The following is a 17660-nucleotide window of genomic DNA, read 5'->3' as shown; positions in this document are numbered from 1 at the left end:
GTAAAATAAAATTACATTTCTAGTATTTTTTTGTGTTCTGTGAAGATTTCTACAAAAATCATATTTATTTTAAGATTCCAGTTTTGGCAAAATGTAGTGTAGTGGCATTATTTTAGTAGTTTCCTAATGAACCCAAAATATATCATGCAAGTTTCAGAAGTGGATGACCAATGTTATTATTTTATGGCTTTTTATTAGCTAAGGATAACTTCAATCTTCAAGATATGACCCATTTAAACATTATATATGACCTATAAAGTCGTTTAACTGTTGCTAAGTGTAGCCACCCCGGTAAAATATAGTTAAAGTAAAAAAAGTACAAGGCCAGTTCTATGAATCAATATGACGGCAAGAGCATCATCAATGTTGTGTTTTATCCATCTGGTGCGAGTATATATTATTATAATTATAAGTTTATATTTTTGTAACTTGGTCCCCTAGCCCCTAGATTACAAAGAAAAGGTTGTAATATAAAATAAAAATCAAATGTAAAAATAATGCAGTTTATTATTCCTTCCTTTTTTCAGTTAAAACTAAAATCATACAACAAATGATTTGTGCAATAACAGTAGGTTCATTTAGAATAACGTAGGAACTTATTCTAACAAATTCACTTAGTCATAAACTCTGCAAAATATAATTATTATATTTGTAATCTCAAGCTATGTAGGTACTGTACTTTGCGCGTATTTTTGGGTTATTCTGTGCTTACTTTTACCTTTTACAATATAGCGAATTTGTATATCAATACATTTATACTTTGAAAAGTAAACTATATTAAAGCTCTATGTAATGGGCTGCGTCGAAAGCTATCATTATAAAAACATCACCTTTTAAAATTATCAATGTTGAATTAAAACAGAAATTTCGAAATCTAGAACATCTATTCAAATCGTTTTTGTAACTACTATCATCGGAAATCATTTACCTATAACGTAAAAATATAACGTTTTACTCTTAAAATAAATACAACATAAAAACTAACTTGAACACAATAAAACTCTTGACTTGAAAACCATTTTGTTGTCATTTATTATTATTATTTACACATATAATAGGATTACGGTTACATTTGTTAATGTACGATAATAGTTATTATCACTGGTTATTTTTAAACCACTTGCAATTGGAAACAGCAATCTAAAAATCACAGAGAGATAAGCACTGTCGTTTTGCGCAGCCTAGATGGCACCACTGAAGATTTAAGTCACTGTAGCTATCAAATGTTAACTGTCTAATGACTTAAAAGCCACAAATAGTAATGTAAAACACTATTTCTACTAGAGCCACTGGTAGAAATAATATAGGGCATGGGGTACTGATCTATAGCCTAGAAATTTTGGATTTTTTAACTAAAAGTTGTATAAAAACCATCACGTATTTCAAATCAAGAGTAAATACAATACATATTATCACGATCACACATCACTGTACATAACATAACAAACATAAATAATACAATTTAATGGCGAAATTACAGGACAACTAGCAGCTAATAGTTTAACTAGAATTTATTTAATACTAAAACAATAAACAACACCAGACGACCAACGTACAGGAAATATAGACAAAAGTATTACTTACACCTGTGTATAAAAATATAGTAAAAAACTCGACAGTAAATGCATAAAAAGTAGTTATTATTTACATTTTCTTTTCATTCATAAAATAAGGCACGTGACATTTCCTTTTCACGTTTTCCCGCCAACTACAGACCACAGATTAAAAATATTTCTTTGTGCTGAATGCGTGTGTACTGCGTACATTGTGTTTATGCTGAAATCTTTACTTAAAATAGGCAATTGACTTGTCAATTTGAATAAAAATATTTTATTCAAGAAAATACTGTCTTTCTTTATCTTATACATTCTAGAAAATTCTATCAGGCTCCTACTTTTAATTACGTTCCTTTTTATATAGAAGCCGTTGAAATTGCCGCCAACATGCCACACTTTTGCATGCACCATTGAAGAAAATAGCTAACCATAGTATTTTAAAATAAAACAAGCATTATTTCTATTATTAGGTACAATTATTTACATTCCTAGCTTCGTTTCCATGGCAACGGGCAGGACGGCACAGGCAGCTACACAATACTAATTTAATACTAGCTTTCCGCATGAGGCTTCGCCCGTCAGTGATGAACATTAATATTTAAAAAGATTGTAAAAATGTATCTTTTTAATTCCAGGCGGGTGAAGTCGGATGCCGAAAGCAAGTACATAGTTATATTATAATGTGAGAAAGGGTTAGCGCTATTATTGTAGTATAACGCCATTTCTTTCACATAAAATGTCACTTCATAGCACTAGACGATCTAATTACATTTTTTACACGTACTCGTAATATTTCCTACAATATTGTACTAGTATATGCTGTGTAAGGAGAAAAATATGTATAAAAATACATTTAAGTATATGTATAATTTTTAATAAGGCATTGTGCGTACGCGCATGCTATTAAAATACAAGCTATCCGTTTCTAAGCTGTCAAAATAGACATTTCAAAATTTATTCGAACGTGCGGCTTCAAAAATCGTAAAAAACAATTGTCAATTTTGAAAATCTTATAAGTTAATTTTAATACTTTTATCGAATACTAAAAATTGTTCACAAAAATTCAGTTGCTTAGTCGTTTTAAATTTAAATACAAAATGTTTCATTAATACAATCGTAGCGTCAATAACACGTCGTTTTTGTCGCAATACCATGAAATATTAACCCTTCGTGTGACACGCGGATCCACGCGAGACACAATGTGTTTTCTATTGCTGTCTTATATACCGGCTTCTTGATCTTATATACGAGAAGTTAAAACCACAAAATGGCTTTATAAACACTAATAAAATAACATTACTTGTTCAGTATATTATGCTAAAATACATGGGGCATTTAAGCTCAAATTTACAATACCTATCTAATATTTATATTTAAGAAGAAAGCTCGGAACATCTATAATCCTATAAGCCACACAAATTTTTGTTACATTAAAAACACGTAAATGGCAACCCTATCCCATTTCTTTTTCATGCAAATAACATTACTTAATGCCTTTCAATCTCCAAAGAGGATAAGTGCACAGAATGTAACTAATTTTGTTTTACCAATTATGTTTTAATTCCTATGATAGGTGTTACATGCAAAAGTTGTAAAAAACGTATTTCATTTATATGTTGTATGTTGGGTTATAGAAAAGAGAGCAAATTCAAAATGGCTGTCCCGACATTAATATTTTTGTTTGTTTTAGGCTTTAATGCAGGAAAAGATATTAATTTTAGCGTGGTATTGGAAAGGCCTATATCCAGTTTTGTGCGAAAACGACCTGATTAAGACAACGGTTTTTTTTTACAGTTGATCTCTCACCTCTATTTGCAAGGATCAATTTATCATGTAATTGTCATTATATTGTTACGAGTGGCTATAGAAAATCTACTTAAACAGGTTCGAAAGTGACTCGACTTGATCCAAGTCCAAAGTTGCCAACGAAAAAATTGGGGACTTTCTACTCTGCTTCTTTTATCCATAGACATTATAAGCGTCTCAACTCTCAAAAGCCTATTGTTTACCTAAAAATGTTCTCAAAAAGAAGCCTGCGGTAAAAATCAGGTACCTACAGATAGGTTCAGACTTAGATTAGTATTTAATGGCTCTTCTGGAACCGTTCAGTCCAGAAGATGTTGGCTAGAATACCAGCGGCCATTAGCGAACAGTAGATCACCACCGCCGCCCACCAGAGACGCTTCTCCCATTTCCTCTTTTCAAGATTACGAAGAACTCCGATACCTACTAGAAGACCTGGAAATTAAAAAGGAAGATATTTTATATAAAATTTTATACAAATGGTTTCGTTGTTTACAAAATCTTCAGTAAAGAATCAAACACGAACTTGCATGTAGCCAGTAAATATAAGTTAAAGTTTTTATTCTACATAGTAGTAGGGAGTAACTAGGGAGCGAAACCTATTGCCATACGGATTCTAAGTCCATGCTTCAAGTTACATTTTCCAAAAAAACATTTGCCTACAGATAATAAAACTCCCTGCTGGACAGTTGTGCATACGGCCACTTAAGCAAGGAGGCAGACAATCAAAGCAGGCTGCATAAATTAACACATTAGAGGCCAACACTGACCGGCGTTAGTGGAGGAATAAAATATAGTCTTTAACAGATTTTGTTGACTGCTTTTTTCGGTTTTTCGAAAATTTCTCAGTAGTAGCACGGAGTCTGGTATTGTGCCCAGTATATGGCGATAGGCTCACCCCCTATTACATGAGACTTATAACACAAATGGTGAAAAGTGGGTGTACATTGTATAGCGGCATCACGTGCCGTAATGTGCACCTCTGCCTACCCCTTCGGGGATAAAAGGCTTGACGTTGTTTTTTCATGAAAGGTTTAAAAAGTAATAAAATCTTTATATATATAATTCTTCTGTAAGTGTGTATGTCACTGAACTCCTCTTAAACGACTAGATCGATTTTGATGAAACTTTTTGTGTGTGTTCAAGAGGATCTGAGAATGGTTTAGATTCACAATTTTGTCCGCTGGACAATGTTTTTTTAATTAGTTTTTAATTTATTAGTAGTTGTTGATTTTGGAATGTTTTACATCGGATCCGACGGACGGCGCTACCATCGCAGTGTCAAATATTAATGACGTTAGATATTGTCATAACATTTGAATAACAATTTTCATCAAAAAGGTCCAGAATGTTTTAGCTTATTAAAAAAAGTTTAAAATTTTCAAATTAAAGACGTGTAGACAGGACAACGTCTGTCGGGTCCGCTAGTAAATAAATAAATATCTTCTTACCGGCAACAGCTCCGGCTAAATGTGCGACGTAGCCAATGTTCTGGTTGACGTGCCGCCAGTACCGGTCGTACACGGCGGTGCCGATGTCCACCGCAGCCAGTAGCACGAACACCAGCAGCTGGATGATGGCGAACTCCATCTCTGACCAGTTCTGGAGACGAAGGGAATTACATCTGTTACTAGCTACTTCCGCGCGGTTTCACCCGCTCTGCTCGGCTCCTATTAGTTATAGCGCGTGTTTTATAGCCTTCCTCGATAAATGGACTATCCAACACAAAAAGAATTATTCAAATCGGACCAGTAGTTCCGGAGATTAGCGCGTTCAAACAAACAAACAAACAAACTCTTCAGCTTTATAATATTAGTATAGATTTTGATTAGGCACTAGCAAACCCGGCGAAATTCGTTGTCGCCACCAATGATTTACCCTGTTTTCTTGCTTTGCTGTCTTGATTTTTTCAGAATTTTCTTTGCTATAAACCTCACGGAGTCCGAGACCTTTTCAACGAATGCAAAACCGTGGAAATCAGTTCGTGCGTTCTGGAGTTATAGCGTCAGGAAGGAAAACCCGACTTATTTTCATGTTATAGACAATAACAAAATAAAAAAAAAAATGCAAAAAATACATGACCCGATTAAGATTAAATCGAAACCAAATTATAAAAAAGGCATCACTTTTTTCTTTTAGAAATGTGACCATATTTTGCGGTTCTCTCGCCTGGTGGAAAGCAATAATGCGGCCAAGATGAAGCTCGCCTGCCCATAAGCATTCACTCAGGCCTTGAAAAATGACTATAATCATGCACTTACCATAATAATAGTAGCGATATGAGCTGCAATTAGCGCATACACGCCTCCTGAGGCTCCAGCCAGATAGACCTTGGGGTCTGTTAGGCTGGTCGCCAAAGACCCTGCAGCCACGCCTGCCAGGTACACCAGCACCACTCGCCACCATCGATGGACCATCTCCAGTGGGACTCCGAGGAACAGCTGCACCAGAAGATTGACTAGGAGGTGGACCACGCTGTAAAATATGATACGATTGCGTCAATTATAAACAATTCTCTTAGAAAAATACGATGAGTTTCCATGCAAGAATCATTTCAGAAAAGAATTGGGTGTATGATCCCAATTTTGGGCTTAGTAAAACTAGTAACTTGCACGGTTCTCCGACATCTTTAATTGATTTTGTCTGGACTTTAAAAGAGACTATGACCTCTGAGTTTGTTTCGGCATTTCTTCTCGGAGTAGTCCGATAGGAAATGCCGGCCTCATCAAGTTATTTAAGAGATTGACGTGTAAAAGAGTTACATTGTAACCTATTTGCGAACTAAACATTATTTATCATTTATCACTAGCAATAATTCATTTTTGTTTCTAGTTTCGGCTATGATCCAAATTTGTTCATTCTCGTCTATGCACAGAAGTTATTTGACGACTGATTTCTAAAACGAGCAAATCCATTATTCATAAAATACACTACATTATAAAGACTGCCTCGTTGATCGAATGGTCGCAAGTGCGACTACCGAACAAGGGGTCTCGGATTCGATTGCCGGGTCGGGCAAAATAATAGTGGGATTTTTTTGGATTTTTGAAAATTTCTCGGTACTAGCACGGAGTCTGAAATTGTGTCCAGTATATGCTCACCGCAAACTACATGGGACTTATAACACAAATGGTGAAAAGTATACATTGTATAGCGGCATTACGTGTCGTAATGTGCACCTCTGCCTACCCCTTCGGGGATAAAAGGCGTGACGTTGTGTGTGTATTATAAAGAAGTATTTTGGCCAAGGTTGTATCCTAAATCTTTTCAGAGCTCCAAGTTCCAATGTCAATAATATGCTCATACATTACTCTTGCGTTGCAGTCTACTATCTGCCTGTTTCAATGCATTTCATATTCAATAGTATGCACATAGTGTCAAGGTTTGTGTGAATACTTGCACAATTGCAGCAGACTGAATAAAAAGTGCACGATAAAGTTTATACGAGTCTGGGAACTTGATAGATTTAGACTGAATACATGATAGAGTTGCAGTTATTGCCTAACAATCTATGGCTGTCTCGTTTGTCCAATGGAATGGTTGCAAGACTTCACAGAACAAGACCTAAAAATGGATCCGTGAAAGACCTTTTTCACTAGTTTTTATAACGTAGTATAATGCCAAAAAGATAAGCAATATGAGGAGTTCAGAACTTCTATAGGCCATCTTCAACAAATACTAACTAATTATTATATGTTATCGGTTTACTCACTGTTTGAAGAGGAACTAGACTAGTTTGTGTCGCGGAATGCTGCTCATGAATGTGAGCCTCTAGCATGGCTTGAAACTAGTCGAGTTCCTCGTCAAACAGTTACGTAAGTGAGCCGATAACATAGGTAATAATTAACTTATTATGTCTCATGAAAGTTACAATCAAATACTAACTACATTCAAAGGTTTATGAAGTTAAGTTCTCTCTTTAATTCGTGTGCGTCACTGGAAGTATGTAAATTGACGCAGTTCTGATGCTTTGACCACGATTGCGTCAGCGTCATTTCCTTTATCGTCTTATTTTTGCATAAGGATAATCAGGAACGTCACAGAATGTTGCTGAGCTGAGCTGAGCTGTAAGAAACTGCAAATTTCCTTACTTCACGAGTGATTTTTAACTAATCTGAGAACTACCCTTTCCCCACGTGATCGAATCCTATGAGGACCACTTAGGGACCATATACGACGGCATAATGCATAATAGTTTAGTAGTCTTAAAATAACATGGCGCTTGTATTTAATCCAGCCCATTTTCAGACATTCAGACTTCCACGGGATTATCCAGGTTATCTATAACAAAGCTAACTCAAAAATACAATAAAGCCTACTCTGTACGAGCTACGCTATACACTGATAAGTATTAAATAACACTCACCCAACATGGACCAACATGTAGGTAATAAACCTCCACGCCTCCTGCCTCTTGTGTGGATTGTAGATGAACAGCTGACCGATAGTTCCATCGCCTTGCGTGTGTCCGTGGGCAGCATCGTAACAGAACAGGATGATCTCCACCAAGGAGATGAAGATCATGCAGACGGCGGGCGGCCAGCAGCTGTACTCCTCTTCATAAGTCCCGTCTGCGTATACAAAGCATGACGAGCTATGGGCTGGATAACGCAACAAACAAGAGGCGAGTCGGGAAATAGGGAACAACGGGTTAGGAATTCAGAAAAGATTAATTTTTGTATTAAAAATGATGTAATTTCCATGTCAGGAAAGATAACATAAATGTTACAATTTAAACATTAGTCATTTCGCGATAAAGATAATGATTCAGTGAATGCACAAAACTCAGTTTGTTGATGTTATAAATAGATTTTTGAAGTATTGTGGCGACAATAGGCCAGAATTAGAGCACGCGATGGCCGAGTGACAGCCATTAGATGTTGCGACAGCAACGGGATGTATTAACCAATTAAGGCGTCGTGTTACGTTAAAGGGCAAATTGTTTTTAATTAAACGGTCATTCATATTTGCATTATTATTTGCAAAAACAGCATTGACATAGGAACAGTATTTAGGAGGTAGGAAACACAAACAATAACATAAAGGGAAAGGGAAAAACACAGAAAAAAGTCTTTGTTAGTAAATTGCATTCAAACTTATAACTAAAGTTATTTACTGTGCGATAAAAGCGATACGGAAAAACTATGACATACATTTTTATAACAAGAGAGAATAGAATACGAGAAAAAATACAAGGAAAAGTGACACATAATGGTATATTACAACGACATTTTTATATCTATGTCATAGTTTTTGTAGCTGTAGCAGCAAAGCAATTAATTGACTGTTAATCGAAAGCATTTGCGCATTAATCCGGCACCATAATCCCTTCACCTTGGTAGGATGGAGACAAATGATGTGATGGTGAATAGTATACAACATAATCGTGATGCGGGCACTGATTAAGACCAAGGGCGCCAACAGAATGAACGGGCTCCTTTATGTACACAAACTTTGTGAAGAGAACGCGCTAATGCGAAAAATATACAAGCCACTGAACTGGCTATAAGGGCGATAATTGATAAATTATACAGAAATCTAAATCTGAAACATGTGTTTACGTTTCTGTACACTAGCAACAGAGGGTATATTTAGGCGTCAGTACTTATAGCATAAATACACCCGGTCCAGATGAGAAATGTTTATGAGCCGATACTATTTCTAATAAATCGTGAAATGAGTATAACGTACACACATTATTTATTGTATATTATTAGATAACATACCGAAATAATCAACAACATATCTCACGTACTTCAAAGTCCTATTCCACGAGTCTTTGCACACACTTAACCCATATTTGTGTTCACTTAAAACTTTGTACCGGCACCCATCAGTCTTTTTACACATTCTGTGCCACATCGTGTCCGACACTAACGTACTAACGTACCGAGATCGTCTACATAATTAGAACCGCATTAAAAAATAATTAAACAACTTTTTTTGTTTACAAGGTCTCCAAAGTCCAATCAACACACGGAACCACACATTACACACTTCACCTTGACAATTATCCCCGACTTCCCCTACATTTTGTTTATATTTTTGTGTTACCTGTAAAAAGGGATATTTTGGGGCCCTTATCGTTAGGAAATGGAGCGAAACGTGAGGTCGCAGTACAGGCGTGCACCTGAATGCGACGAGTATGACAAACTATGGAAAAACCTTCGAGTCGAGTGCGCCTGAGCACGATATGCACGGGTGAACTGTGACGTAACAATACATTCGGATGGACCTCTAACTTGAGCCGATATTGGCGGGAATCGAATGATTCGAAACATTCCTGTAACGAGATGACAAATTGGTCTGAACGAATACAATTGGAGAGCGACGAGGTACACAAAATAGTTTGTTTATGTTACGTTCTATACGAGTTTTGTACGATAGATACTTCATTCGCAACATTCATTGAAAATACAGTATAAAGTATAAGTGAGGTCGTTATTAAGTTTGGAATAAAAAAAGGGGTTTTCCCTTGCTTCGATTCGTTTAAAAGTCAGGAAAATATACGATTTTGGCATGAATTTTCGTTCCTTTTATTTATATTTTAGCATTAATTATTTTTAGTTTTCTTTGGTTTTCCCTAAGACATAAAATTGTGTGAAAACCCACAAATTTGTGTATCGTAAAAACAAGTAAATAAAATGCATTAAAAAGTAAAATTTGAATGTCACAATTAATGCATTGAGCCAAGAATGGACCTCACAACCGTTTCCTTTATTAATACGTACAATACTTTAATTTATCTAATTTTCAAAAACAGAAAATCAAGAGAAACAGAAATCAACGTGCTTTTATCACCAGACCAGATAAATGAATATGATGAAAACTAGAAATATATATCTACTATCAAGACAAAACCAGGTGGCTTTCTATCAGTTCTGTACTTTAAACTTACCCGTGCCCTATGAGACAAAAACATAAGTATATTTATGTATTCATGACATATAGACAAACATGTTTACATACAAGTAAACTTCAATTTTATAGTTAAGGAAAAGGGAAAAGTTCCCTCTTGAATACCCTTCAGATTAACAAGCTAAATTGATATTTTATTACCATAGAAGATATGATAACCTCTTCAATTGTGTCGTATAATGCAATTTTCCTGTTAAGCGGAATGAATGGCCATATTAAAGCTATACCTAATAGGCATATAGCATTGTGATATTATGACCTAAGCAAGTCAGTTGAATGACCCTAGTCTAGTACGTATTTGTAGATAGGTATTAAAACTTTTAATTATTAAAACCGCGGTTTACAGTAAACCCAGAACACTTAATATATTTAATTTAGAAAATAATAATTAAAAGTGATTAGTTTTATTATAGTTTTATGTATTTTTTTCCTAGAGCCGACGTAGTTTTAGCTTGAATATAATATGAATGAATAATATTTCAGGTTTTACTTAATTAAAATATTAGTCACAAAGTGTGTGGTTTTCAAAGACAATTATTTCCAAGTATTGTTTTAGAATTAAATTATGAATAAAGGATTCGCCTATTTTCCTATTATTGTAATTTAATTGAATTAAGTTATTGCCACTAAAATATACGATTCATCCTACACCCGTTATTTTAAATTACGTAGAAATCTAGTCACAATTCCTGATAATACCAGGAAACCATTCATTATTTATCGGCCTATTAATTGAAATATTAGCATGTATGACAAACCGATAAATGTCGAATAATACTTAGGCCGACTAAAGGAACTGAAAGCAAGATCCCATTTTTTTGAGGGAAGAAAATCAATCAATGACTTCTCGCGCCTTGGGTGAGGCGAGAGGGAGTGTCAGACAGTTACTGACTAAAAACCACCCCGTTCCTACCCCTGCTTTTCGAGCCGGAGCCCCAGTAAACCCGCTAGGTAGTAGGCGGCAGCTCCAGATCAGGAGCGAGATTCCCTAGCTCTCTCATTTTCCACCACCGACCACTCGATAAACGAGTCACCACGGACGTCAGACGAGGCAACAATTAGACAATCAAACTTTAATCGAATTAGATTCTAATCTAATTAACAAACTAGCTTGAAATTGAAAACTATTGATAGTATCGACTATCTTGACATAAAAATATACAACGTTACAAAAATTATGTAAGTCACCATGTGTCCTAAAATTCCGATTCTACTCTATATTTTAAACAAAACAAAAATGGCATCGTGTTTTGACAGCCTATATTCAGGTATTTAAAATTAAAGACGACTAACGTCAGCTTCAGCAGCCCGTGGCCTGATAGTGCTCTGTTAGACTATAGGCCTCAACTAGAGAGGGCTTCACAAAATCTCCACTTTGGGTAAGTTGGAGATCTTATTTTAAACGTTTCGGTTTTATCAGAGAGCACTGCTGCCCGTCTCTGTCAAATGTGGAGTTCCTTAGCCGGTTTTAACGACACCAATGTGACCAATGTGTTCTTAACTATGGTAACAGCAGAGTAGACTATAAAGATTATAATATATCGGCAGTAGTGATACACTTTGCTACTGTATATGAACAGGCGTTATCTCTACTTCTACTACAAAATATGATACATCTTTTAAGAACAAAGGCTTATTTTACACCAACCTTTGTAAAGATGCTTAATTATGGGTATAATTCATCAAGATTATTTAAACTAATAAATAAAATTGGACTGTCTGTGTCAGAGATCAGTTTCAAGATATCGTTCTCTGTAATCGCAGTTATGATCATATGACCAACGTCTGTCCACAACTGTTTATTTATGTTTATACAGACTGAATTTTTATTAGCGATAACAGATAGATAGCGTAGGGGATATTGGGAGCCGTGGTTTCGTAGGGCAGAGGGCTATTGTTAAATAAAATAGCTATTTTGTTCACATAGTCTACTAAAGTAAGTACCTTATAATAAGTAAAACATCACTATTATGATGAAAATAGCCAAAAAGAATCCAGTAATCAAGCAAAACGACTAATTAATCATGATAAAAGAAAAACAATGCAGGCGTTTTTATGGTCTATCGAATACTGATAGAATTAGATTTTTACGCCTAAATCAATGAATGAAACTGATGAATTTCGGTTTGTAAATTGGATACCTTAGAGATGAAAATGTTTATAGTCATTTCCAAAAATGGGCTTGGGAATTAAGGTTTTTTTTTGACTTATCATTCCAGTAATTATAACACTAAAAATATTAACATAAAAATATAATCGTACACCATACAGATTTCCCGGAGTGCGAAAAGCCTAACGGGTTACCCGGGCTTCGGCTTGAAAAGCAGGACTAGGAACGGGGTGGTTTTTAGTCTGTAAGAGTCTGACACTCCCGCTTGCCTAACACAAGGCGGGACAAGACATTGTATGATTTTCCCTCCACAAACAAAAATAAAAACTATTTTTACGCATGAAATATGCTATGATTAAAACAGTACAATATTCATCTGTGGACTAGAAATACATTGAAAACTATCTTTTGTTTTTCTGTCTGTCTGACGGCGTATCCTGTGGGATTCAGTTTACACTAATAGGCATAACAATGTAATGTCCCATTTAATTTATGTTTCCTTTACATTTAGGAGTTCTGTGTTGCCAATTTTTCGGGTATGTCTTAATTCAAGTCTTTTTGAAAGAATGGATTTATTTTAAACGTGAATCTCGATTTATAACCGAAATCTAGTGATTAGATCTTTAGGTCGATCGAAATTTTTGACAGAAATATCGTGTAAACCATGTTATAATACAATCTTATTAAAACCGTTTTGGATTGAGATAAGTTGTTTATTTCGTGGAAAAATTATGTAATTTTTATTTATTATGGAGGCCACACTAATGGAATATGCCATTTGATTATGGCGATAATTACTGTTTGTACGAACATTTTTCATAATCGCTCATTTGTTTTCAAAATCAATGGCATATTCCATTAGTGTGGCCCACGTTTTTTCAGAATATTGGGATGTATTAATCAGCTAGGCTTTTCTGTAATTTTCAATTCGAAATATTCGAAGTAAGCTCGATCGCGGTCCGCCATGTGACGTAGTCCGCCAATGACGGCCGTGAATATCCTAGCTGATTTGGTAAATTACGGCGTCCGATCTATTGCTATTAAACTACGTCACCCCACTAGAAGTGCCACCGTTGAATTAGCGGTACTTTGAATATATTAATTATACCAATCAATCATAAACTAAAGATAAGAATGACTGATTGGACACATAACATACCACATATCAGTAATACTATAAGAAAATTGTCCAGAATGCTAAGTTTTGTTCTAACTACAACAATAAAAATCGTCAAGATAAGTATGTAATGTATGTTGAGATTATGAACTACAAGGAACGATTGTACATGTACAGTAACTAACTAGCTAAACCAACAATCTGTCAATTATTTTCACTTGATATTCGACGTTAATGTCAAGCATTAAAGTTGAAAATCTAATTTGACAGGATTGGCCTAAGCTGTTGCCAGAGCCGTATTACCCCTGAGGCACACTAGGCAAGTGTCTAGGGCGCCAGGCTGCAGAAGGGCGCCGCGCATTGCCCAAAAGGGTAGATGACTAATTTTAATGTCCGTCTTGTAGATTAATTTAAAATATTAGACACGTATTTTTTATTTTCTTACGGAAACAAATACTTTCGAAGATATGTCGATTTGAAATATCGCGTGACATCACTTCTAGGTACGTTTTATACGCAGAAATGACGTATTTGCTGCCACTCCTAAACTTTGATTCGTTTTATCTAAGTATTGTTATCTTATATGACAAAATAAAAGAATACGTGTCTAATATTTTTTCATTACCTAACTGACAGACTGAATAGATTTTTAATTTTTATACCCCGTCATCATCCCTATTGACCACAGAGTCTAGGTGGCGCCAGGAAAAATTAGGGGCCCTATAAGGTGCTTGCCTAGGGCGCTCTCTAGGTTTAATACGTCTCTGCCTACTGGCCACTGTACATTAAACTGTTAAAACTCATTTACCTACACGATATATAAGTCTGTACATCTCTGCTTGCTACGTTAGTAGACGTATTCGTGCTTGCTTCAATTCTCAGTATATTGTGTGGTCGAGAAAGCTTCTGAGATCTTCCAGTCGTCCCTACGGGGTACAATTGATATTATTAAGACGCTTTTATTAGATCGACTTGTAACGAACCATGTAATAAAATTATATATTATGTTATCGGTTTACTCACGTAACTGTTTGACGAGGAACTCGACTAGGTTCAAGCCATGCTAGAGGCTCATATCCAGTAGCAGCGCGACAATCGCCTCGTCGTGTCGCGAAATGCTGTTCAATGTTCATGAATATGAGCCTCTACCATGGCTTGAAACTAGTCGAGCTATTCGTCAAACAGATAGGTACGATAACATAATCATTAATTTATGTAATAAAATGTTGTATCGTCATGAAATGACAATTATAATATGTGGATTAGGCGACCGTATAATACCTAATGGGGTGTAAAGAGCAATCAAAGTGGTCTGATGATGGAATTGGAAGGCAGTTGATGGAACCATGGGTTGCGTGATATACATATCAAGTTTGCTCATCAGATACATCCTTTACGCCTGATGAAGAAGTCATAAGTATGATTATAAGCGTGTTTTTAGCTTTTTAAACACAACATTTTTAATTTTTATTCTACTGCTAAACTACAGACCAAATTCCACATTTGTCAAGTTAATTGTTATTTATAGGTGACTCATTTATCGATGTAATTCAATTGTCTCCTCACTTCTGGGTGAATGGAATGTAGTGTCAATTAATATGACTCGGGAGTGCTACAATTAATTGAATACGAGTTAGTATTTGTATCTGGTACCTAAGAATATTGATCAAGTATTGAGTGTCCTGATTTAGTAATTGGGGTCGTTATTATTATGTAACATGAAGCATAATAATATTTATCTCTTTTTATAGCCTACAATGTTATATTTATAATACTATTGAGTATGGGCACTCTCACTAGGGGGCCAGTCTATCCTTTTCAGTCAAATTTCTTTATCAAATTTCTAACTTCATTGTATTGATACAAAATCGAAAATTCAATAAATAAAATTAACAGATAGAGTAAGTAGATTTGATGGCAACCGTAGTAATGGACAAGGAAGATTGACAAATAAATGAAAAGTACTTAATTTTTTAAGACGATAATTTCTGGACAGTTTAAGCCCACAAGGTTGAGATAAGAACCACAATGGAGGATAAGATATGACTGGAAGTGCAACATTATCATGACTTATCGAGAGATTAAAATCTTTATTGTAAATACCTAATTCTGACATAAAACTGCATTTTGGTGGAAAATTACGCAATTCAAGTAATTATTTACTTGAATAATGTTTCGAAAATTAGCGAACAATGTTTATAGGAAATAAGCGTTTTTAATTATTCGCCTTATTGGCTGTACAGAGACGGAGTTTGTTTTATGGGCCCCTGAGTTAACACTGTTTGGGGCCCAAAGAAAAGGACAAATATTTTTTATCACAACGTTTTTCTTAGACGTGGTCTTAAACGCCTACTACGACCTTAGCATTGGCTGTAGTCTACTTAAGACAAGCAATAAACTAAATTGTAGCTAAATAACCATTTCGTTTATTTTATTGAAATTAATGATGTCCGACTGTGCGCGTTGCGTGTGCGTTGCGCACACTTGGTTAAACAAATATGTTCCATAGCGGACTCAAATTTATTTCCGGATATTTGTTAAAAATACCGACGAAAACCGTTATTCAGCCTTCCGATTTGGCGAAATTTACAATCGTAGTGAGTAAACTCAGTAGGTATAGATAAATTGATTCGATAAGAGCGTTCTATCTTAAATTTGTAAAGTCTAGTTTAAGGTTATCTTATACAAATACTGAGATGTTAATAATAGGGAAACATAGAGCTTGATAACTGCAGATTGCATACAGGATGTTATTTGGTGTATAAGTTAAACATATTATGTTATTATAGTGATTATACGCATCGCACAAAACAGCAATGATCTTAAGAGAACAAAAAATCAAGTTACTCTTTAGCTTTACATTTTCGTTTTCAACAGACCCAAGAGGTTGGACTTTTTTATTTTAAGATAATTATCACGAATTCGCAAAAATACTTACGACTACGTAATCAAATGTTTCATTACCAAGAATAAATAACTACGGAAATACGAAAGGAAGAAACCTTTGCAATGATTCACGATGCATCCTGTACATTTTATTGGGTACATTAAAACTTATCAACGCGATATGTAAAGATATGGAATGTAAATATCGATATCAGACTACGATAGGATTGAGTCAAGGACATATTGTATAAGTCGATTACATACAACAAACGAAATAATGTGTAATATTGTGATTTTTTACCTGTATATTCCCAAAAAAGTTAGGCACAGCTATACTTTTTATGAGTTATAAGTTATAGTCGCCTTAAATAACAAACATAATATATTTTTTATAGGAAATAAGTCGGTAAAAAACGAGCAGACGCATTACCTGATGGTAAGCAATCGCTATCGCCCATAGACACTAGAAACATCAGAAGCGTTACAAGTGCGTTGCCGGCCTTTTGGGGGTTAGGAATAGTAGTAATAGAGTAGAGCTAAATACGGTAACTGATATTTAATTCAATGATTCTATTACTAAAAGTCTATTTAATTTAAGGTTTTAAAACCGAAATAGTCCGGCCCTGTAATCGAAGCTTCGTGCTAGGTAATCCCGCAATCGTCTTATAAAATATGTATTTCACGGATATCCCTTTGCAACAGAGGCTAGATTCGTTTGATTGTCTAGTACCTTCATACTTACAACAAACGGCTTGAAGTTTTGGTTTTTCCTATTCGTAGAATTCGATCAATATTTTATAGAAACTGGCTTAAGGTAAATGAAACTTTTAGGATTATGGAATATATTTCTTGACTTTGATATTTGATTTAATAGTGATATTTTATGCTTTGTATGCAAACTGGTTAAGATTTTTTATTATTACGATATTGGCTAAAAAAGAAAACAAGCGAGAGAATATCCAGTAAAAAAGCTACTCAGACATGCAATAATGTTGCTATGCGTTTCTTTATAATATTAAAATGAAAAAACCCTAAAACAAGAAAGTCATCGTAAAATTTAAGCAATTTCATTTAAGTTATTTATTATTATAATAGTCAAAAATAACAGGATTCTGTATTTTACTTGGAGTTTATTCACTATTTTCCTTAACATGACATGAATAGGATATTTGTGTAAAAAAATCAAAATTATGAAATGAGGAAAATTGATTTTTTTATTCTCGTAATTTAGGGGCATCGGTGTCAAGGCGGATTATTATTAAAACATGTC

General features: G+C 34.9%; 1 protein-coding gene across 4 annotated transcripts in view; it reads right to left on the bottom strand.

The window, feature by feature from the left end:
• Window positions 1–489: 489 nt before the first annotated feature.
• Window positions 490–17660, bottom strand: part of LOC118274876 (rhomboid-related protein 2) — a 35076-nt gene continuing 17905 nt past the window's right edge. For 2 of the 4 annotated variants that reach the window (XM_035592634.2, XM_050696687.1), the window contains 4 exons: window positions 7726–7960; window positions 5621–5834; window positions 4811–4961; window positions 490–3794 (listed from right to left, as the gene is read on the bottom strand). In XM_035592634.2, the coding sequence (XP_035448527.1) occupies window positions 3640–3794; window positions 4811–4961; window positions 5621–5834; window positions 7726–7960 (755 nt within the window). In that variant the 3' untranslated portion in view covers window positions 490–3639. The remainder of the gene's footprint in view (window positions 3795–4810; window positions 4962–5620; window positions 5835–7725; window positions 7961–17660) is intronic. The other 2 variants (XM_035592635.2, XM_035592636.2) reach the window with 1 other exon arrangement.

Source organism: Spodoptera frugiperda, chromosome 11 (genome assembly GCF_023101765.2).
Source record: "Spodoptera frugiperda isolate SF20-4 chromosome 11, AGI-APGP_CSIRO_Sfru_2.0, whole genome shotgun sequence".
Lineage (NCBI taxonomy): Eukaryota > Metazoa > Arthropoda > Insecta > Lepidoptera > Noctuidae > Spodoptera > Spodoptera frugiperda.
Note: the sequence above shows the minus strand (reverse complement) of the source record. Positions and strands in the feature narration are given on the sequence as shown.